The sequence below is a fragment of the Pelobates fuscus genome, chromosome 11, assembly GCF_036172605.1.
Source record: "Pelobates fuscus isolate aPelFus1 chromosome 11, aPelFus1.pri, whole genome shotgun sequence".
NCBI classification, from domain to species: Eukaryota; Metazoa; Chordata; class Amphibia; order Anura; family Pelobatidae; genus Pelobates; species Pelobates fuscus.
This window is the reverse complement of record NC_086327.1, coordinates 125600597-125620009: the sequence shown is the minus strand read 5'-3', so window position 1 is coordinate 125620009 and position 19413 is coordinate 125600597. Positions and strand designations below refer to the sequence as shown.

The 19413-nt window shown below is 36.6% G+C and overlaps 1 protein-coding gene across 1 annotated transcript; it reads left to right on the top strand.

Moving 5' to 3' along the window:
* The first annotated feature begins 429 nt into the window (after nt 1-429).
* Nucleotides 430-17121, top strand: LOC134576695 (zona pellucida-like domain-containing protein 1). The gene is made up of 11 exons (XM_063435405.1): nt 430-500; nt 2355-2456; nt 3162-3388; nt 5551-5738; nt 8169-8241; nt 10388-10485; nt 11201-11287; nt 12717-12885; nt 13263-13377; nt 13656-13691; nt 16805-17121. Exons 1-11 carry the CDS (start codon nt 485-487, stop codon nt 16984-16986), a joined length of 1293 nt encoding a protein of 430 aa, XP_063291475.1. The 5' UTR covers nt 430-484; the 3' UTR covers nt 16987-17121.
* Nucleotides 17122-19413: the final 2292 nt, after the last annotated feature.

Genomic DNA, 19413 nt, shown 5'->3' with positions numbered 1-19413 from the left:
TTCTGACTCCAAGCAATTATACAGGGTAAAGTACTCAGTGCTAACAAAACGCACATTGTATGTATCACCATTTGTCGTCAGCTATCTATTACATGACATACACGTTCAAAATTACATATTCAATCTGTCTATAAAAAAATATCAAGTATCAGCCTAAATCTGATAGTTGCTTATGATTCACACAGTGTTCGCAGTACAATATGTAAATGTGAAATGGTATATTTACAAATTAACATGACTTAAGTTACATTGCTTTTTAAAATGATATGAATCTTTTTTTTTTGTCATGAAATTCATATGTGCTTTGAGTGTTATATGTTTCAAAACAAATATGAAAATATGCAAACGTTGAAACCCAAATCGTCTCCCAGCCCTCAAGTGAGAATTGAATTCTTAGTCTTGAAGCCATACTTGCTCCCTTTCTTGGTATAAATGCTCCTGCTTTGTTTTGGCCAAGCAGACATCTACAAGATACATTGTCACCATGCTGTCTTCTCCGGGTGAGTTCAATAAATGCATAACCCTCTTTAATTTGGTAAATTTCAAGAACTACGTATTTTTCGATAAAGAAAACACATTGACAATTTAGCTCTGCGCTCTTATAGGATAAACGATCCTGTCTTGTTTTGAACAAACTGAAGTCTACTAGGTACATTGTCACTGTGGTATCTTCTCACGATCAGTCCTATAAACCCATGGGGATCTTTCATTTGGTACATTTTAGGAAATAAAATGAATGATCAAACAACATCCTGCTTTCATTTTCTTGGTAGAAAAGTTGCCATTTAGTTTTTTCCCAAACAAGTCTGGTAGTGACTGAGATCAACGAATTTCCCCTATAGCTGCTGGTTGATGACATCTCTTTCTCAAACAAACATATCTGCTTAGTTATAAGGGAAACTTTTGCCAAGCTAATTGTTATGCTTTTTATTCTGGGTTCCAGTGGACAAATTCAAAAATTTCTGTAGATTGTAGATTGTAATCACTGAGTTGTTGCAAGTTAATTTCTTTTTGTATGTAGTGTATTCAGTCGATTAAATTTGCATAAACATGCCTCATTGTTTTGGTAATATAGGAACATTAACAAATTCTGTTCTGTAGACCATTAATAGTCCACCGGTCCTTTCAAAGCGGTCTTTATGATGAAACACAACATGATTGAGAGAGTTTTATTTTTAGGTGATATTGCCCATGATGAGATGACACATAGCAATGTTGTAGTTTACCTTTATAGTATATTATAGTAAATGTAAATGTATCTTATCGTTATGTTTAATCCCTTATATATTCTCGATTATAGCAAACAACACAGAACTGGGTAGGGTTTAAAGGATTTCAACCCTCTTGTAAAATAACAGAGAAGAAACGTTGGGCGTTTTTCACTAAGCGCCAAATTGTAGATTGTAAAAATCGAATAGCAAAATGAATGCAGAAACTGTGACTATAATTATGTTGCAGCTTTTTTTTTTTAAATCAGCATATTTGCAAATTTTTGTTATTTGAATTTTATTTCACCACATTTCAGTGTTTAGTGAACAAACCCTCTTGAGAACTTGCAGTCTGAAAAATACAACTGTTGCCCAACCGGGTAGCAATTACAGTCACAGGGATGGATTCTGTTACTAGAGATATAACTCCGCTTATTGAATAGCAATACCTCCACTGAAGTCCATGGTTAAATTGCTATTTAAAGGGACGTTATAGTCACCAGAACCACTACAACTTAATGCAGTTGTTCTGTTATCAGTAGATATTCCCTGCAGCCTTAGAACTCTAAACTCTGTTCAGAGATAATGCAGGGTTTACATTGCTGCCTACTAAAACCTCTATGTGCAGTCACTCAGACAGCCACTAGAGGTGCTTCCTGTGTCAATGTTGCACATTGTGCAGCACCTACATTCAGCATCTCAAATCTCTGCATGGAGGTCCTGAACATTCCCCTTAGAGATGCATTGATTCAATGCATCTCTATGAAGAGATGCTGATTGGCAAAGCACAGCATTTTCCATGCATACCCAATAGCCTCCCAATGCTTTCCTATGACAAAGCATTGGATGGAGTGAGATCATTAAAACTGATGATCTCAGCCATGGAGGTGGGACCAATCGAGCTGTGTCAAGACTAGAGTGGCGCGGGAGAAAAGGTGAGTATAAACACTTTTAATCTCCTTGAGGTGTGGGTGGGTGGGGGCTAATGCTGCATTTCTGACACTATAGTGTTCCTTTAGGAAAATGCAGCACCCCATGCAGAATCCAGCACACAATGTATGTGTAAGTGTTTTGTTACTTTTTAGTTAATTCTGATTGTTTTTAAATCTTTAACATTGTTAACATTCTGCAATGGATCTTTTTTAGGTTCTTTGAATTTTGTTGCAGTTCTGGTTGTCATTGGTTTAGCTGCACAGCAATGTGTTGGACAAGCCTTGAATTGCTCATCTGAGTACAACAGATATCCAAGTTTGTATTTCACATTATCTTTTTGCTGCTTATCAAATTGGGGTAAACATCAAATGGTGTGGGGCTGTACTATTATAACTGACGCCACAGCAGTGATACATAGTTACATGGCTGAAAAGAGACAGCCTTTCTCACATCTGCTATTAATCCATTAAGTTGATCGAAAAGAAGTAAAAAAAAAAACAACAACAAACTAGGAAAATTCATTCTTGACCCCATAATGGCAGTTAGATATTCCCTTGGATCAAGAAGCTATTACCCCACAAAAAAAACTAAATTGCATCACTGTATATTATATTTTTGCAAATATGCATCCAGTTGATGTTTAAACATTTGTATAGACTCTGATAAAACCACATTGTAAGGTAGAGAATTCCACATCTTTATTGTTCTTACTGTAAAAAAAAACAAAAAAAAACCTTTCCTTTACCTTAGACTAAATCTCCTTTTTTCTAGTCTGAATGTGTGACCTCGTGTCCTATGTATGGTCATGTTTATGAATAGTTTTCCAGACAATGGTTTGTATGGCACCACATATATTTGTATACTGCTATCATATCCCCTCCAGTGATTTATAAAGAGGCAAAATTATATTTTCATCCAAATAATTAATTAATTTCGGCATAATTAAATGCTAACTAAGCATTATCTTTACAAGTTGATGTTTAATTGATTTGTATGTTTTCCATAATATTTTTTTTACAGACAATAGTGACATCACTGTAAACTGTGGTCCATCTACGATTGAACTGGTGATAATTGCCTGCCCAGTTCAGTATGCCATGTTTAATCCGGATCAGCTGGCACTGAATAGCAAATACAACTTGAGTAACTGCTTGGCAACTCTGGATACAACTGTTAACCCTCCAGTAGTGAGATATTCATTCCCATTAAATGATACCACCGCCAACAGCTGTGGAAACAGTATCCAAGTAAGTATGTGCAACCTACCTTAGGGATTCACATTACATGTCCGGTGAACTACTTTCTCTACATTCCAGATACTGTGTGCTTTGCTGGGTAGGCTGTGGCCTCATTTCCCACAATGCATCCAAATTACTGGCACATTATGATGGGTATGGTACAACCCAGTCTTTGGATTGGCAAAAACATCCCTTCAGGTTCTATTATTTCCATCTCCCATTATTTATGGTTAATCTTTAAGGATGATTTCATGAGCCTCGCAGATATTGTTAACATCTGTTAAACTTGGATTCACCTCCCTTAGCTTCAGAACAGTAGGACACAACCTAATCAATTTAAAACATACTTTCCAGTTAGAAAATGCTTAGGTAATAGTGTGTCAAAATACCAAAAGTCACAATGTAAAATAAAAGATAACTAAAGGAGCACTCTAAATACCAAAACAACGTTCACTTAATAAAGTGGTTTTGGTGTATAGCCCTTGCAGCCTCAATATTGAATTCACAAAGATAAATCTCTTTGTAAATGCAGCCTGAGCCTCACCTTCCCTCCCATGGTGGAGTCTCACTCAGACTCCCTACTCCCTTCCTGTAAAGATCTCTAGAGGTTTTAAATCTACAGCTTACACAATACTTTGTCATTCTAAAGCCATGTAAAGCATCATGGGAGTTGTAGTTCTACAACATCTGGGGTTCTACCTTTTGGGCACCCATGCTGTAAAGAGAGATCTAATTTTTAAACTTTCTTCAGTTTAAATTAGAATTTCATATCACCTACTGTGTTAATAGCCTGCTATAACATGCAGGAGCCTCCTATGTGTGATTAAAGTTCAATTAACAGAGCAGGAGAAAATAACTTCTAAACTAAACACACTGCACTGTAAGATCCGATTGAACATAAATAAACTGTTCATGTTGACTGTGTGTTACAGCCATGGGAGGTGTGGATAGGGCTCAATACACAGAAATAAAATGATATAACTCCTAAATGGCAGAGGATTGAGCAGTGTGACTGCATGGGGCATGATATATACAGTAAAACTGCATTGTCAAGCTAAAGTTGTATCCCGTTAAATATAATTTCAGAGGCAGGTATTAGTACTACTACTTAAACTACTACTACTAATTATTATTACTATTATTATTACTATTATTATTATTATTATTATTATTATTATTAAGTAACCCAGAGAGTTATATTTACGTTGTCACTGATTTCCAAATATGTTCTGGGATCTAGATAGCATTATTACTCAACTTAAAGGAACACTATAGGGTCAGGAACGCAAACATGTATTCCTGATCCTATAGTGTTAAAACCACCATTTAGGTGACTTGCCCCTCTTAGCCCCCTTACAAAGGATTAAAACTAACCTTATTTCCAGTGCCACCACTGCCACATATGTCCGATGGCGCTGGCCCCACCCCAGTCCGCCTATTTGGCGGACATAATTAGAATTGATGATCTCAGCCAATCCAATGCTTCCCCATAGGATTGGATTAGTTGAGATCCTCAAGGAAACGTTGCAGGTGCGTGGCCAATCAGCATTTCCTTATAGAAATGCATTGAATAAATGCATCTCTTTGAGGAAAGTTCAGCATCTCCATGCAGAGGGTGGAGACACTGAACGTCAGTGCTGCACATTGTGCAAAACTGCCCCATGAAGCACCTCTAGTAGCCTTCTGAGGACTGGCCTGCAGGGACAGGCTATAGACACCAGAACCACTGCAATAAGTTGTAGTTGTTCTGGTAATTATTGTGTTTCTTCAATAGTATTTTATTGAGACAAAGATGACTTGACTGGAATGGAACTCGTGACTGCATCTTGGACTATAATACAATATATATTAAACCAAACTAACTCTAATCTATATTTCTTCAAAAGTGTAGAAATTTAATTTCAATTTAATTGGTACAATGCAGTTTTTGTATTAAATGTTTACTCCAGCAACCATGGTAGAAAGAGGATCCAGGCACTCCAAGTATCTTCAAATTTATTTATTTGGACAAGTGAGACACTGCAACGTTTCGACCCCTGAAAGGGTCTTTGTCAAGCTTGACAAAGACATTTCAGGGTTTAAAGTGCACAGGAAACTAGATATTTAATTCTTATGCCAGTATTTTGTATAAAATGAGTGACTACTTAATGATTGTTTTTATAATTTTCCAGATTACAGACAATCCTGGAACTGGAATCTTCAATGATTATTTGGCAGTCCAAACTGTAATCATCTCAGGCTCTGTATCAACACCACCATCTAATGAAACTGGACTCATTAGTTACAGTACTAATTTGGTGTATGACTTCTCATGCAGCTATCCACTCCAGTATTTGCTTAATAACACCGAACTTTTCACGTGAGTACACAGTATTATGACAGTAAGGAAACTGAAGAATGACTTTAATTATTTGGTGCTGGATGTTTATTTATCCATATTTTTGTTTTACATAGTAACATATAACACTATAATGCTAGACACACACAGGCACTCATGCACAAACACAGACACACACTACTACACCCAGACACAGACAAGAATACTCACTGCCAGACACATACAAACACACACAGATAAACATACACGAACACTCATGCACACACACAGGCAATGCCAGAAACACACATAAACTGCTTGAAATACACCGTGCCAAACACATACCAGATAGCGACACACTGCAAGATACACACTGCTAGAAACACAAACACTAATAGATACAGATACAATTACACTGCCAGATACACACTGCTAGAAACACAAACACTAACAGATACACATACAGTGCCAGATACACACTGCTAGAAACACAAACATTAACAGATACACATACACCGCCAGATACACACTGCTAGAAACACAAACACTCACAGGTACACATACACTGCTAAATACACACTGCTAGAAACACAAACACTCACAGATACACATGCACTGCCAGATAAACACTGCTAGAAACACAAACACTAACAGATACACATACAGTGCCAGATACACACTGCTAGAAACACAAACACTAACAGATACACATACAGTGCCAGATACACACTGCTAGAAACACAAACACTAACAGATACACATACACTGCTAGATACACACTGCTAGAAACACAAACACTAACAGATACACATACACTGCCAGATACACACTGCTAGAAACACAAACATTAACAGATAAACATACACTGCCAGATACACACTGCTAGAAACACAAACACTAACAGATACACATCCACTGTCAGATACACACTGCTAGAAACACAAACACTAACAGATACACATACACTGTCAGTTACACACTGCTAGAAACACAAACACTAACAGATACACATACACTGCCAAATCAGACTGTTAGAAACACACACACTAACAGATACACATACACTGCCAGATACACACTGCTAGAAACACAAACACTCACAGATACACATACAGTGCCAGATACACACTGCTAGAAACACAAACACTAACAGATACACATACACTGCCAGATACACACTGCTAGAAACACAAACACTAACAGATACACATACACTGCTAGATACACACTGCTAGAAACACAAACACTAACAGATACACATACACTGCCAGATACACACTGCTAGAAACACAAACATTAACAGATACACATACACTGCCAGATACACACTGCTAGAAACACAAACACTAACAGATACACATACACTGCCAGATACACACTGCTAGAAACACAAACACTAACATATACACATACACTGCCAGATACACACTGCTAGAAACACAAACACTAACAGATACACATACACTGCCAGATACACACTGCTAGAAACACAAACACTAACAGATACAGATACACTGCCAGATACACACTGCTAGAAACACAAACACTAACAGATACACATACACTGCCAGATACACACTGCTAGAAACACAAACACGAACAGATACAGATACACTGCCAGATACACACTGCTAGAAACACAAACACTAACAGATACACATACACTGCCAGATACACACTGCTAGAAACACAAACACTAACAGATACAGATACACATACACTGCCAGATAGATATGTACTGGCAGACAAGCACACCTTCATTCTGTCAGACAAGCACACCTTCATCCTGGCAGACAAGCACACATAAACGTGTGTTAGCTACCCTATTTGCCAACTACTTTACATTTGAAGGGGTCTAGTGAGATTCTGTCTACTAAGGGCTGTGGGATTCATTCTTCCCTCCGAAACAATATGCAAACAATAAACGCTGTTTATGCATCTTTATTAAATGCTAGAAATCAGAAACATATAATGTCATACATGATATATATATATATATATATATATATATATATATATCATATAAATATGTCATTTTTGTGTTGCTGTTTTAATGGGCAGGTTTAGAATTGACAATTGGTGACAGCATCAGTGCAATTATTTCCTATAAAGAATAGGGAATGATGCATCGGATCGCCTCCTTGCAGTTTGGGGACCTAATCTCGTACAAAGTTAGGACACTTTACCTGCTGACATTTTTATAATGGCATCTGAAAAAACTACCAGCTGGGGCTGTAACTCTGATTTGAGCAGCACTGGGACTACACTATGCATTAACCCCTACAATTACTTTAACACTACACTATCACAAAACATTAACCGTTATGCTACACATTAGCCTCCGACACTAACCATTAATCCCTAAATTACACTAACACAAATCTTAAAATATTTCTACAGTTAAGATTGAGATCCTTTTATGCACAAACTGAGGATAATTCATTATTTTTTTTTGTCATCTTACTTTTCCAGGTCTTCCGCAAATGTAGCGGTAAATACAAATAATGGTAGCTTCATCAGCATCTTGAATATGCAAGTATTCACTGTAAGTTTCATATCTGTATTTTTAAGTCATTTTTATTTTATACTGCACTATACAACATTGTTCTGAAACAGTATTTTTCTTTTTAATCACTTTACTTAAGTTGCACATAGCATGTTGTAGAGCAAAACTACAGAGTGCTCTGCTAATAGCTCAGCACAGGACTAATTGGCATACTCGTCATTAAGCAACAATATTTTACATGTCATTATTTATAAAAAAAAATAGTATGGAGCAAAATTCTAAATATTGAACAATCTCCATGGAAACCATTCAAATATTCTATTTTAAGAACTTAAACTCACAATTCCTCGTAACAGTAAAACTCGACCAAATTTACATTATATTATATGGCTAATAAATTTACTATTTTAAGATAAGCCTTTCAAATGATTTAGTATATTTGAATAAACTTAATTTTTTTTTAAATATTAAAATCTCTATCTCGCTATATATATACTAAAATATATATTATATAATATATAACATATATATTTTTTAAATATTAAATTATTTTAAAAGTTTTTCCAAAGGTAAAGAATTATTTGAAAAGCTTATTAGAAATAATATTAAATCGAGTCCTGTGGTGGATTTTTTGTTGTTGTTGTTGCTTTCTCCAATTAATTGTTTTTCGTGTAAACTTTCAGGAATTCTTATTCCTTTCAAAGTGATTTTAAAACCCTAGGCCAGCATATCCAATCTGACACCTTTCAGGGATACTTGAATATCTATACAATAATAATAATAATAATAATATATAATAATATCATATGTTTTTGTTCACATTTACAACTATTTACTCCTAAACCTATACTGTTATTATGGAGCTGTAATATATCAGAAATTCAGATGACAAGGTATTTATGTAGTCATGGTCTCAGTGGATCCACACTTAGTTAACAAGTGTAGAGCTACCACAAGAGGACATGGTGTTAAATTAGAGGGGCAAAGATTTAAAAATAATATCAGGAAGTATTCATTTACCACTTCAGCAAGTGTATGCAGGGAGTGTAGAAGAAAGGGAACATGCCACAGTGTTAGAGAGACTGGAGCAGCAAGAGCATTTGCATAGTGCACAAAGTCAGTTTTACCATAACTAATTTCATTGTCAGCCAGTCCACACCAGGTTTGTTCCCCTACACCCCTCTTAAGTTTCCATACTTACACAAGAGCATGTGAAGAGTAGTAAAAAATAATAATAATATATATGTATATTTTTTTTTCTTTTTTTTTTTTCAATCAATGGGCCTATTCCTTAGACATGAGCCTGGAGCTGCAGCTCCATCAGCCCCTATGTTAATCAGTCCCTGAATAAAGGTCCCCTTATTCACAAGAGCCTCTAAAACAGGGGTTCTCAACCCAGTCATCAAGGACCCCCTACCAGTCCAGGATTTTGGGGTTACATTGGTGTGTCTTAGGTGTTTAGAACAAGAAAACAAAACACCTTAGACACACCAAGGTAACCCCAAAATCCTGGACTGGTAGGGGGTCCTTGAGGACTGGGTTGAGAATCCCTGCTCTAGAAGGAGGCCCATTCACCTAGTGAGAATGTAAATATTTTATAATATAATATAAAAAGACTCGGCTTCACTCTCCTATTGCAAAATCCAGTTTGTAATCCAAGTTGATTAATGAAATCAAATACTGTCATTCTATCAGTGAATTTCCATTAATATCACTGAGCAATTTATTGAACAGAAACATCTATGACACACACTGTTACATATTACTCTAACACACAGAATAGAAAATTGCTGCTAAACAAAGTACGTGAAATTATAATATCTATGATAATTCTCTATGATGTATTTATTTTATATAACCCTCATATTCCAGACACTTTCCAAACCTTAGTAATTATGTTACGTCCATTATGAAAATAACGTAGGCACAGATCAGGTGGAATCATGATAGATGATGGTATGTGATCTGTAGCCTTGTACAGGTATTTCAGTTGGTACATTGTGGCAGCTATGAACACAGCAGCTGGTAAATGGTTATGTTTGTGAATTCGACATTTGATAACTGCTGTGCCCTCTGCCAAATGGTCATTCATGTCCTGCGGGATTTAATGTAGCTGTTGGTGAAGGCAGCACTTTGACCTGTAACTTTTAGCCAGTAATATATATACTTATATTTTTCATTACAGGATAGTGGATTCACAACTCCTCTGCAGGCTAATGGACCTGCTCTTCAGCTGAAAAAGCCAGTATATGTTCAAGTAAAAGCCACCAACCTAACCACAAAGTAAGCTTCTCAAATATGCACATTTAGTTAAAGGACCACTCTAGGCACCCAGACCACTTCAGCTTAATGAAGTGGTCTGGGTGCCAGGTCCAGATAGGGTTAACCCAATTTTTTATAAACATAGCAGTTTCAGAGAAACTGCTATGTTTATAAATTGGTTAAGCCTTCCCCCAAAGCCTCTAGTGGCTGTCTCATTGACAGCCGCTAGAGGCGCTTGCGTGATTCTCACTGTGAAAATCACAGTGAGAGCACGCAAGCGTCCATAGGAAAGCATTGTAAATGCTTTCCTATGCGACCGGCTGAATGCGCGCGCAGCTCTTGCCGCGCGTGCGCATTCAGCCGACGGGGCGGAACGGAGGCGGAGAGAAGAGCTCCCCGCCCAGCGCTGGAAAAAGGTAAGTTTTAACCCTTTTCCCCTTTCCAGAGCCGGGCGGGAGGGGGACCCTGAGGGTGGGGATACCCTCAGGGCACTCTAGTGCCAGGAAAACGAGTATGTTTTCCTGGCACTAGAGTGGTCCTTTAATGTATCAATATAATATGCATGACAGCATCATTGTTTAAATCAAATAGTGTCATAGCTACTGAGCTATAAGTTAACTTTACAGAACAGTATGGCTTTAATTTAAGTTATATACAAGAGCACAGTTGAAAAAAAATCTGTGTTACCCATAGAATGAATGTTGGAATAACTAATTTGTTTTCTGTATTTTTCCAGTTTCAATGTGCTTCTGGACCATTGCTTTGCTACGCCGTCTCCATTGGTAACAACTCTGATTAGTGAAAAATACGATCTGTTCGTAGGGTATGATGGATTAACCTTTTACATTTTTTTTCTCATGAATTTAACTGAAGCAATGAATGTACATTTTCAGATATCCCAATTAAAATATACATACTTAAGCCACAAGATAAAAAGATAGTACAGTTCTAGTAATTGAACATTAAACCTAAATAAATCATTGTCTATGCCTTCCAGAAAAAGAAGCTAAATGTATTAATTCGGCAAAGAAATCACTCATCACTGTGAGCCTCTTTCCATTTAAAATCAATAGCCAGGAAATAGAGTAATTAAACTTGTTATAAAAAGAGAAATCAACAAGACATATGATCGGAGTCTCAAATAATTTAGACATTTTTTAAACCAAATTTTAAAATGAATAGTTGTAATATATGATGTTGTACTTTTTACACAATCTCAGCACTAGCCAGGTGATGTTTTGAGAAGAGGTTTAAAGGAAAACTCTAAACACCATAACAACTTAATTGCAATGTAGTTTTTTATGATGCAAGGAGATCATAACCAGAAGAGGTTAAAACATTTATGAAGTCAGCACGTTTGAGCTCCATCACTCTGTCACTGCAATTCCATTGTGATAAAGTTGTTATGGTACGCAGAGTGGTCAGAGTCCCTCTCTCAGCAGGATTTAAAGTGACACACATTTTTTTTAATTATAGGGTATGTATTTAAAAATATCTTGCTGTTATTTTCATTTCTATTGGTAGTCTACTTCTTTACTTGCTAGCTATACATGAGTTTATTCTGTTGAAAATTAACCAGTGTATAAATTTAAACTGTAAATTGACGTGGTACGTGGAAAAATAACCACATTCTTTAATTTTTTAATTTCCCATTGGCCAATGATCCTTTGCCATTTTACCTTATCAGGAGATGATAGCATAATGTTATTAATTGGGGCAATATTATTACTCCTTACTGCTTCAGCCATCCAGCAAGTTCTGAGATTAATTTTAGGAAGGTAAATGGTCACAGGGTCTGTACTCTCCAGACTTTAGAAGGTATAGTATATCTTGATTATGTTTTTGGTATCACCTTGGGTAATATTTCAGTGAACCTTGTTGAACTAAGAGTTGTCAACAGAGTTACCTTCAAGAAATGTCTGAAAACTTGACGTTTTGTGAATACAGTCAACCTGGTAACAGGCCCAAACAAGATGTCTACAAATGGCTGTAAAGATCTCTACGTCAGGGAAGAGGGCATTTATGGTGGACACTGAGACATGAATCTCCATAATTCTAGTGTTTCATTTTCACATTTGTTTGATTTTTAGTTGTAAACCATTGCATATTACACATGGTTAAAATCTCTATCAGCAATACCTAACCTTCGACATGCAAAATCTATCATCAACTGGCTGGCGTACAGAGCGTGTTTTCTTTGGGGTGCTACTGTGTATTTGGTAAACTAACTTGTTTTGTATCTACCACTCCAGATGTACTGTTCCGAACAAAACTACTATCCTTTCAAACGGGGCAGGAAGTGTAGCTCAGTTCAGCTTTGAGGCATTCCGCTTTGTGCAGACTAGTAATCAAAAAACATCCACAATTTATCTACATTGCATCATAAGGCTGTGTTCACCTGACGAGTGTGCAGAGTACGCGGTGAGTGTTTGAAATAAGTTAAAAGATATAAAGTTTGATTACTAGCAGATTATCTATTTACACCAGTCGTTAAAGTCGTTAAAACAGCTGTCACAAAATTTTCTTTTCTTGTTTTTTTTAAAAAAGTTTTCTTTATTTAATGAAAGTTAATATGTTTTTAAAAGAGATATATTGATTTTTTTATTGATATTTTTAGCCCATTTTGTGTTGCTCCCCTCTATTGTTTGATTGAATGTGCTTAGCAATTCACAGGGAACTGACCTGAGCGTCGGCCAGTGCACTCTGTGCGTCTACGTAGATAGTTGTGTATTGATGTTATTAGGTTTTCCTGGGTGTAGCCATTAAAAACATAAATACGTCACTCTTTTAACAAATAGACTTGTGGAAGCTCATCAAGACGCAAAAGAGCAGCAGATACAAGAGTTGCCACTGCTCAAGGAACTACTGACCCAGTCACAGTGTCTGCTGGTCCCATATATACGACTGATACAGGTAAGGGCATGAGTCATATTTACCTAATTTACTTGTTTAATGCATGTTCAGGTGAGTGCAGCCCTCAGGGTTTCATACATATATAATACACACCAGATTCATCGAGAATGCAATGCTATAAACTATAAATAAAATAACGGTTACAAGGGGAGGGATTGCAAAAGCTGCAGACAAGAGAACTGCAGCTGTTTTTAGATATAACTCCAATGAAAATAATCATAATTAGGAAAACATCTTCAGCTTTCTTCACTTACTAACCTTGTGTTGTTATCTTTCAGTGGCAGTTTCTCCACTGAGTTCAAGTCAGTCTGGCAGTAAGTATCATATCACTGTTACCTCTACGTATCAGATCACTGTTACCTCTAAGTATCAGATCACTGTTACCTCTAAGTATCAGATCACTGTTACCTCTAAGTATCAGATCACTGTTACCTCTAAGTATCAGATCACTGTTACCTCTAAGTATCAGATCACTGTTACCTCTAAGTATCAGATCACTGTTACCTCTAAGTATCAGATCACTGTTACCTCTAACTATCAGATCACTGTTACCTCTAACTATCAGATCACTGTTACCTCTAAGTATCAGATCACTGTTACCTCTAAGTATCAGATCACTGTTACCTCTAAGTATCAGATCACTGTTACCTCTAAGTATCAGATCACTGTTACCTCTAAGTATCAGATCACTGTTACCTCTAACTATCAGATCACTGTTACCTCTAACTATCAGATCACTGTTACCTCTAAGTATCAGATCACTGTTACCTCTAAGTATCAGATCACTGTTACCTCTAAGTATCAGATCACTGTTACCTCTAAGTATCAGATCACTGTTACCTCTAAGTATCAGATCACTGTTACCTCTAAGTATCAGATCACTGTTACCTCTAAGTATCAGATCACTGTTGCCTCTAAGTATCAGATCACTGTTACCTCTAAGTATCAGATCACTGTTACCTCTAAGTATCAGATCATTGTTGCCTCTAAGTATCAGATCACTGTTGCCTCTAAGTATCAGATCACTGTTACCTCTAAGTATCAGATCACTGTTACCTCTAAGTATCAGATCACTGTTGCCTCTAAGTATCAGATCACTGTTGCCTCTAAGTATCAGATCACTGTTACCTCTAAGTATCAGATCACTGTTGCCTCTAAGTATCAGATCACTGTTACTTCTAACTATCAGATCACTGTTGCCTCTAAGTATCAGATCACTGTTACCTCTAAGTATCAGATCACTGTTACCTCTAAGTATCAGATCACTGTTACCTCTAAGTATCAGATCACTGTTACCTCTAAGTATCAGATCACTGTTACCTCTAAGTATCAGATCACTGTTACCTCTAAGTATCAGATCAATTTTGCCTCTAAGTATCAGATCACTGTTACCTTTAAGTATCAGATCACTTTTGCCTCTAAGTATCAGATCACTGTTACCTCTAAGTATCAGATCACTGTTACCTCTAAGTATCAGATCACTGTTACCTGTAAGTATCAGATCACTTTTACCTCTAAGAATCAGATCACTGTTACCTCTAAGTATCAGATCACTGTTACCTGTATCAGATCACTTTTACCTCTAAGTATCAGATCACTGTTACCTGTATCAGATCACTGTTGCCTCTAAGTATCAGATCACTGTTACCTCTAAGTATCAGATCACTGTTACCTCTAAGTATCAGATCACTGTTACCTCTAAGTATCAGATCACTGTTACCTCTAACTATCAGATCACTGTTACCTCTAAGTATCAGATCACTGTTACCTCTAAGTATCAGATCACTGTTACCTCTAAGTATCAGATCACTGTTACCTCTAAGTATCAGATCACTGTTACCTCTAAGTATCAGATCAATTTTGCCTCTAAGTATCAGATCACTGTTACCTTTAACTATCAGATCACTGTTGCCTCTAAGTATCAGATCACTGTTACCTCTAAGTATCAGATCACTGTTGCCTCTAAGTATCAGATCACTGTTACCTCTAAGTATCAGATCACTGTTACCTCTAAGTATCAGATCACTGTTACCTCTAAGTATCAGATCACTGTTACCTCTAAGTATCAGATCACTGTTACCTCTAAGTATCAGATCACTGTTACCTCTAAGTATCAGATCACTGTTAACTCTAAGTATCAGATCACTGTTACCTCCAAGTATCAGATCACTGTTACCTCTAAGTATCAGATCACTGTTAACTCTAAGTATCAGATCACTGTTACCTCCAAGTATCAGATCACTGTTACCTCTAAGTATCAGATCACTGTTACCTCTAAGTATCAGATCACTGTTACCTCTAAGTATCAGATCACTGTTACCTCTAAGTATCAGATCACTGTTACCTCTAAGTATCAGATCACTGTTACCTCTAAGTATCAGATCACTGTTGCCTCTAAGTATCAGATCACTGTTGCCTCTAAGTATCAGATCACTGTTGCCTCTAACTATAAGATCACTGTTGCCTCTAAGTATCAGATCACTGTTGCCACTAAGTCTCAGATCACTGTTACCTTTAACTATCAGATCACTGTTGCCTCTAAGTGTCAGATCACTGTTACCTCTAAGTATCAGATCACTGTTGCCTCTAAGTATCAGATCACTGTTACCTCTAAGTATCAGATCACTGTTACCTCTAAGTATCAGATCACTGTTGCCTCTAAGTATCAGATCACTGTTACCTCTAAGTATCAGATCACTGTTACCTCTAAGTATCAGATCACTGTTACCTCTAAGTATCAGATCACTGTTACCTCTAAGTATCAGATCACTGTTACCTCTAAGTATCAGATCACTTTTACCTCTAAGTATCAGATCACTGTTACCTGTAAGTATCAGATCACTGTTGCCTCTAAGTATCAGATCACTGTTGCCTCTAAGTATCAGATCACTGTTACCTCTAAGTATCAGATCACTGTTACCTCTAAGTATCAGATCACTGTTGCCTCTAAGTATCAGATCACTGTTACTTCTAAGTATCAGATCACTGTTACCTCTAACTATCAGATCACTGTTACCTCTAAGTATCAGATCACTGTTGCCTCTAAGTATCAGATCACTGTTACCTCTAAGTATCAGATCACTGTTACCTCTAACTATCAGATCACTGTTACCTCTAAGTATCAGATCACTGTTGCCTGTATCCTCTTATATTTTGAGGATCATACCAACCTCACAACATAGTCTGAAATACTTCAAGGAGTCATAGAGAGAATGGCTTCAAGTTTTAGCCCAAAGTAGCCAATCTCAATGCATAGATGACTTGGAGAATTTTTCAATTTTTGGCTATTTTGACCTTAAATTTAAAATTCATTTTGGAATTCCCTTTAAGTTCTTGACCATTCTAACTTTAATGAATGCCCCTGTGAGTTTTTACTTTGTACTGCCTGGGTTACTTTACTGTAACTGATGATAATTGTTTCTTTCAGGTTTGGAAGGAGCAAAACAGCTTGAGGGTACCCTGACTGGACTAATTGTTGGAATAATCATCGCTGCTATATTGGGAGCCGCTCTCATGTTTGCCAGTGTGCTACTGTTTAAAATGTATCGTCTGAAAGCATCCAAGGATCAGAAGAATGGCGTTGACAACTTTGCATTCAATGGAAAATAGAATTCCACTGCAATAAAAATCATAAAGTGATATATTTTTACTTAATCATTCTTACTGAGTATTTTAATCAGAAAAATACTTACTTGATCTGCACTTTAAAAATAATATAGTATTTAATATATAAAATGGTAAACTAATCTGTATCTGTTGATAGATTGTAAATATATACGGTAATTGTTTAAAAAATGCAATTTTATAAAAATTCCAAGATTATGATTCTGTTTATTTTCTCATGAAATCAAAAATAAAGAACAGGCAATTAATGGTGTCTTAATTTTATTAATAACCTAAAAAAAAAAATTTGAGGTGTGAATAAGCCTTTAGAGCATAAGCAATAGTGAAAAGCAGAGTTAATACAAACATTACTATTTATGTCATTTCTATGTATATATTTCCAATTCTATCTATAAATCCATTTTAAATTCAAGAGAAACAAGAAACTGGAGTTGTGCATTTAAAAAAAAATAAAAAATGGCGATAATATATTAATAATGCAAAAATAACATTTTTTTTCAAATCTTTTCAATAGAAAACATTTAACTAGAAAGCTATGAGGAAGGCAATACTACATGCACAGGCTGTGTTTCGGGTCTAGGGCAAGCTCTGCTTCTTCACACAATAACAAGGCAGCAAAGAGCAGGAGTGAGCTAGTTTATTGCTATATTAAATTGAATAGAATTAAGGAAAAATGACGCAATGAACATATGCACTTATAGTGCTTGACATTTACTTATAAAATAAACAGTAGAATAGTAGTGCCACAACATGACTTGAACTGTATATGTTTGGAAATACTTAAAGGGAAACTGTAGTCGCCAGAACAAATACAGCTTAACGCAGTTGTTCTGGTTAGTATAGTGAGTCCCTGCAGGCTTTTTTTTCCCAGAGAAAAGGCAGTGTTTACTTTGCTGCCTAGAGACACTTCCAGTGGCAGTCACTCAGAGGGCCTCTTGAGGTGGTTCCTGGGACAGTGTTGCACAGTGTGCATTACTAATGTTCAGCGCCTCCACACTCTGCACAGAGACAATGAACTTTCCCTATATAGATGCATTGAGTCAAATAGACTTTTTACTCAATAAAGCTAAAATGTGTGTTTAAAACTACAGGGTCAGCCCAACCCATCCTTCCTAGCCCCTAGTGGGAGAAACACACAGTACACAATCCCGACAAGGAGAAGGCGTATACAGCACTAGCCCCACCCCCCTGCTTCTCCCCAATCCCTTTGGTCAAAATCTACCACAACGCAAACAAATAAGCAACCACTGAGCACACAAACCAACACAATATCCCGGAGGCCCTACGCAAAAACAGCAAAAAACACCTGTCACATCATGCACTGCTCGATCAGATCCGTGGGGGAAAAGGTAGGCTACCTACTGGTATAGCCGGGGGGCTTATACCAAATAGCCGAACACAGACAACTTCAGGGGGCGAAAAGAACCCTCCCCCCCAGCCCCACACAAAGACCCACAAGGAACCACCGGTGGTTTAACTACATGGCACAAGAAAGATATGCAATGTTGTGAGATGTATCGTTTTTTACTTTCTGTACAACAAACATTAATACAACTGTAAGGCTATTTTTTTTTTTCTTGTTTTCTCTTTTTTCCTTTCCGTAAAACTGGAAATAACATAAATAAAGTATTTATTTAAAAAAAAAAAAAAAAAACACTATATAAACACTAAGGGTCAGGAATATGTTTGTATTTCTCACCCTATAGCTTGCCTTTAAAGAATTCTGACATTTTCTTATCTAAAACAGATGACCTGAGTCCACGCAAACAATAACTTCACAGTCTGCAGTTTATAATTTCTAAGTGAACTTCAAATCCTTAATGGGTTATTCACAAATGTAGAAATAGTTAGCAATTCTAAGTTAATTTAATTGGAATTTCATTTTTTTTTTAACCAAACTGGCTGACCTGGAGAATACTCCCATTTGAAATTCACTTTTAATTCCTAACAAGTCTCACTTTAGTGAATAACTGTTCGATTATTAGTTAATTCGACATCTGATAGAACTGGTGATGGCTGACTTTGTGATAAATTTAACGGTAAGTAATCATGGATTGCTGCCCCCCGTGTTCTCCTAAATAAGTTTGGAAAACGTCCAATGTCCATTCTTTGTAGTGAAGTGGTAGATATTACCTTGATATAAGATGTGCCCTATCTGTATGAAAACTAAGTGGCCAAACGCTGCTTTACAATAGGACATTATGCCAGAGGAAACATCTTTTGTTCTGAGTACAATGTGAGGCTGTGAGAAAGTACTCCCTTATCCAAAGGACTGTTGACAAGCTCAGTTACTGATAGAAAACTGAAATTTTGCACATAGATATTTACAAAGTTACCAACAAAAGCAATGCCAGGGATTTACTAGAGTCTGTGCTGAGAGTTGTGGATAGAACGCTGTTTGTTTGTTTGGAA

Bases quoted from the DNA above. Each gene is read 5' to 3' on its own strand.
- LOC134576695 (XM_063435405.1), top strand. The intron at 8,242-10,387 runs GTAAGTTTCATA...TTTTCATTACAG, and splicing joins TGAATATGCAAGTATTCACT to GATAGTGGATTCACAACTCC. The intron at 11,288-12,716 runs GTATGATGGATT...CTACCACTCCAG, and splicing joins AAATACGATCTGTTCGTAGG to ATGTACTGTTCCGAACAAAA.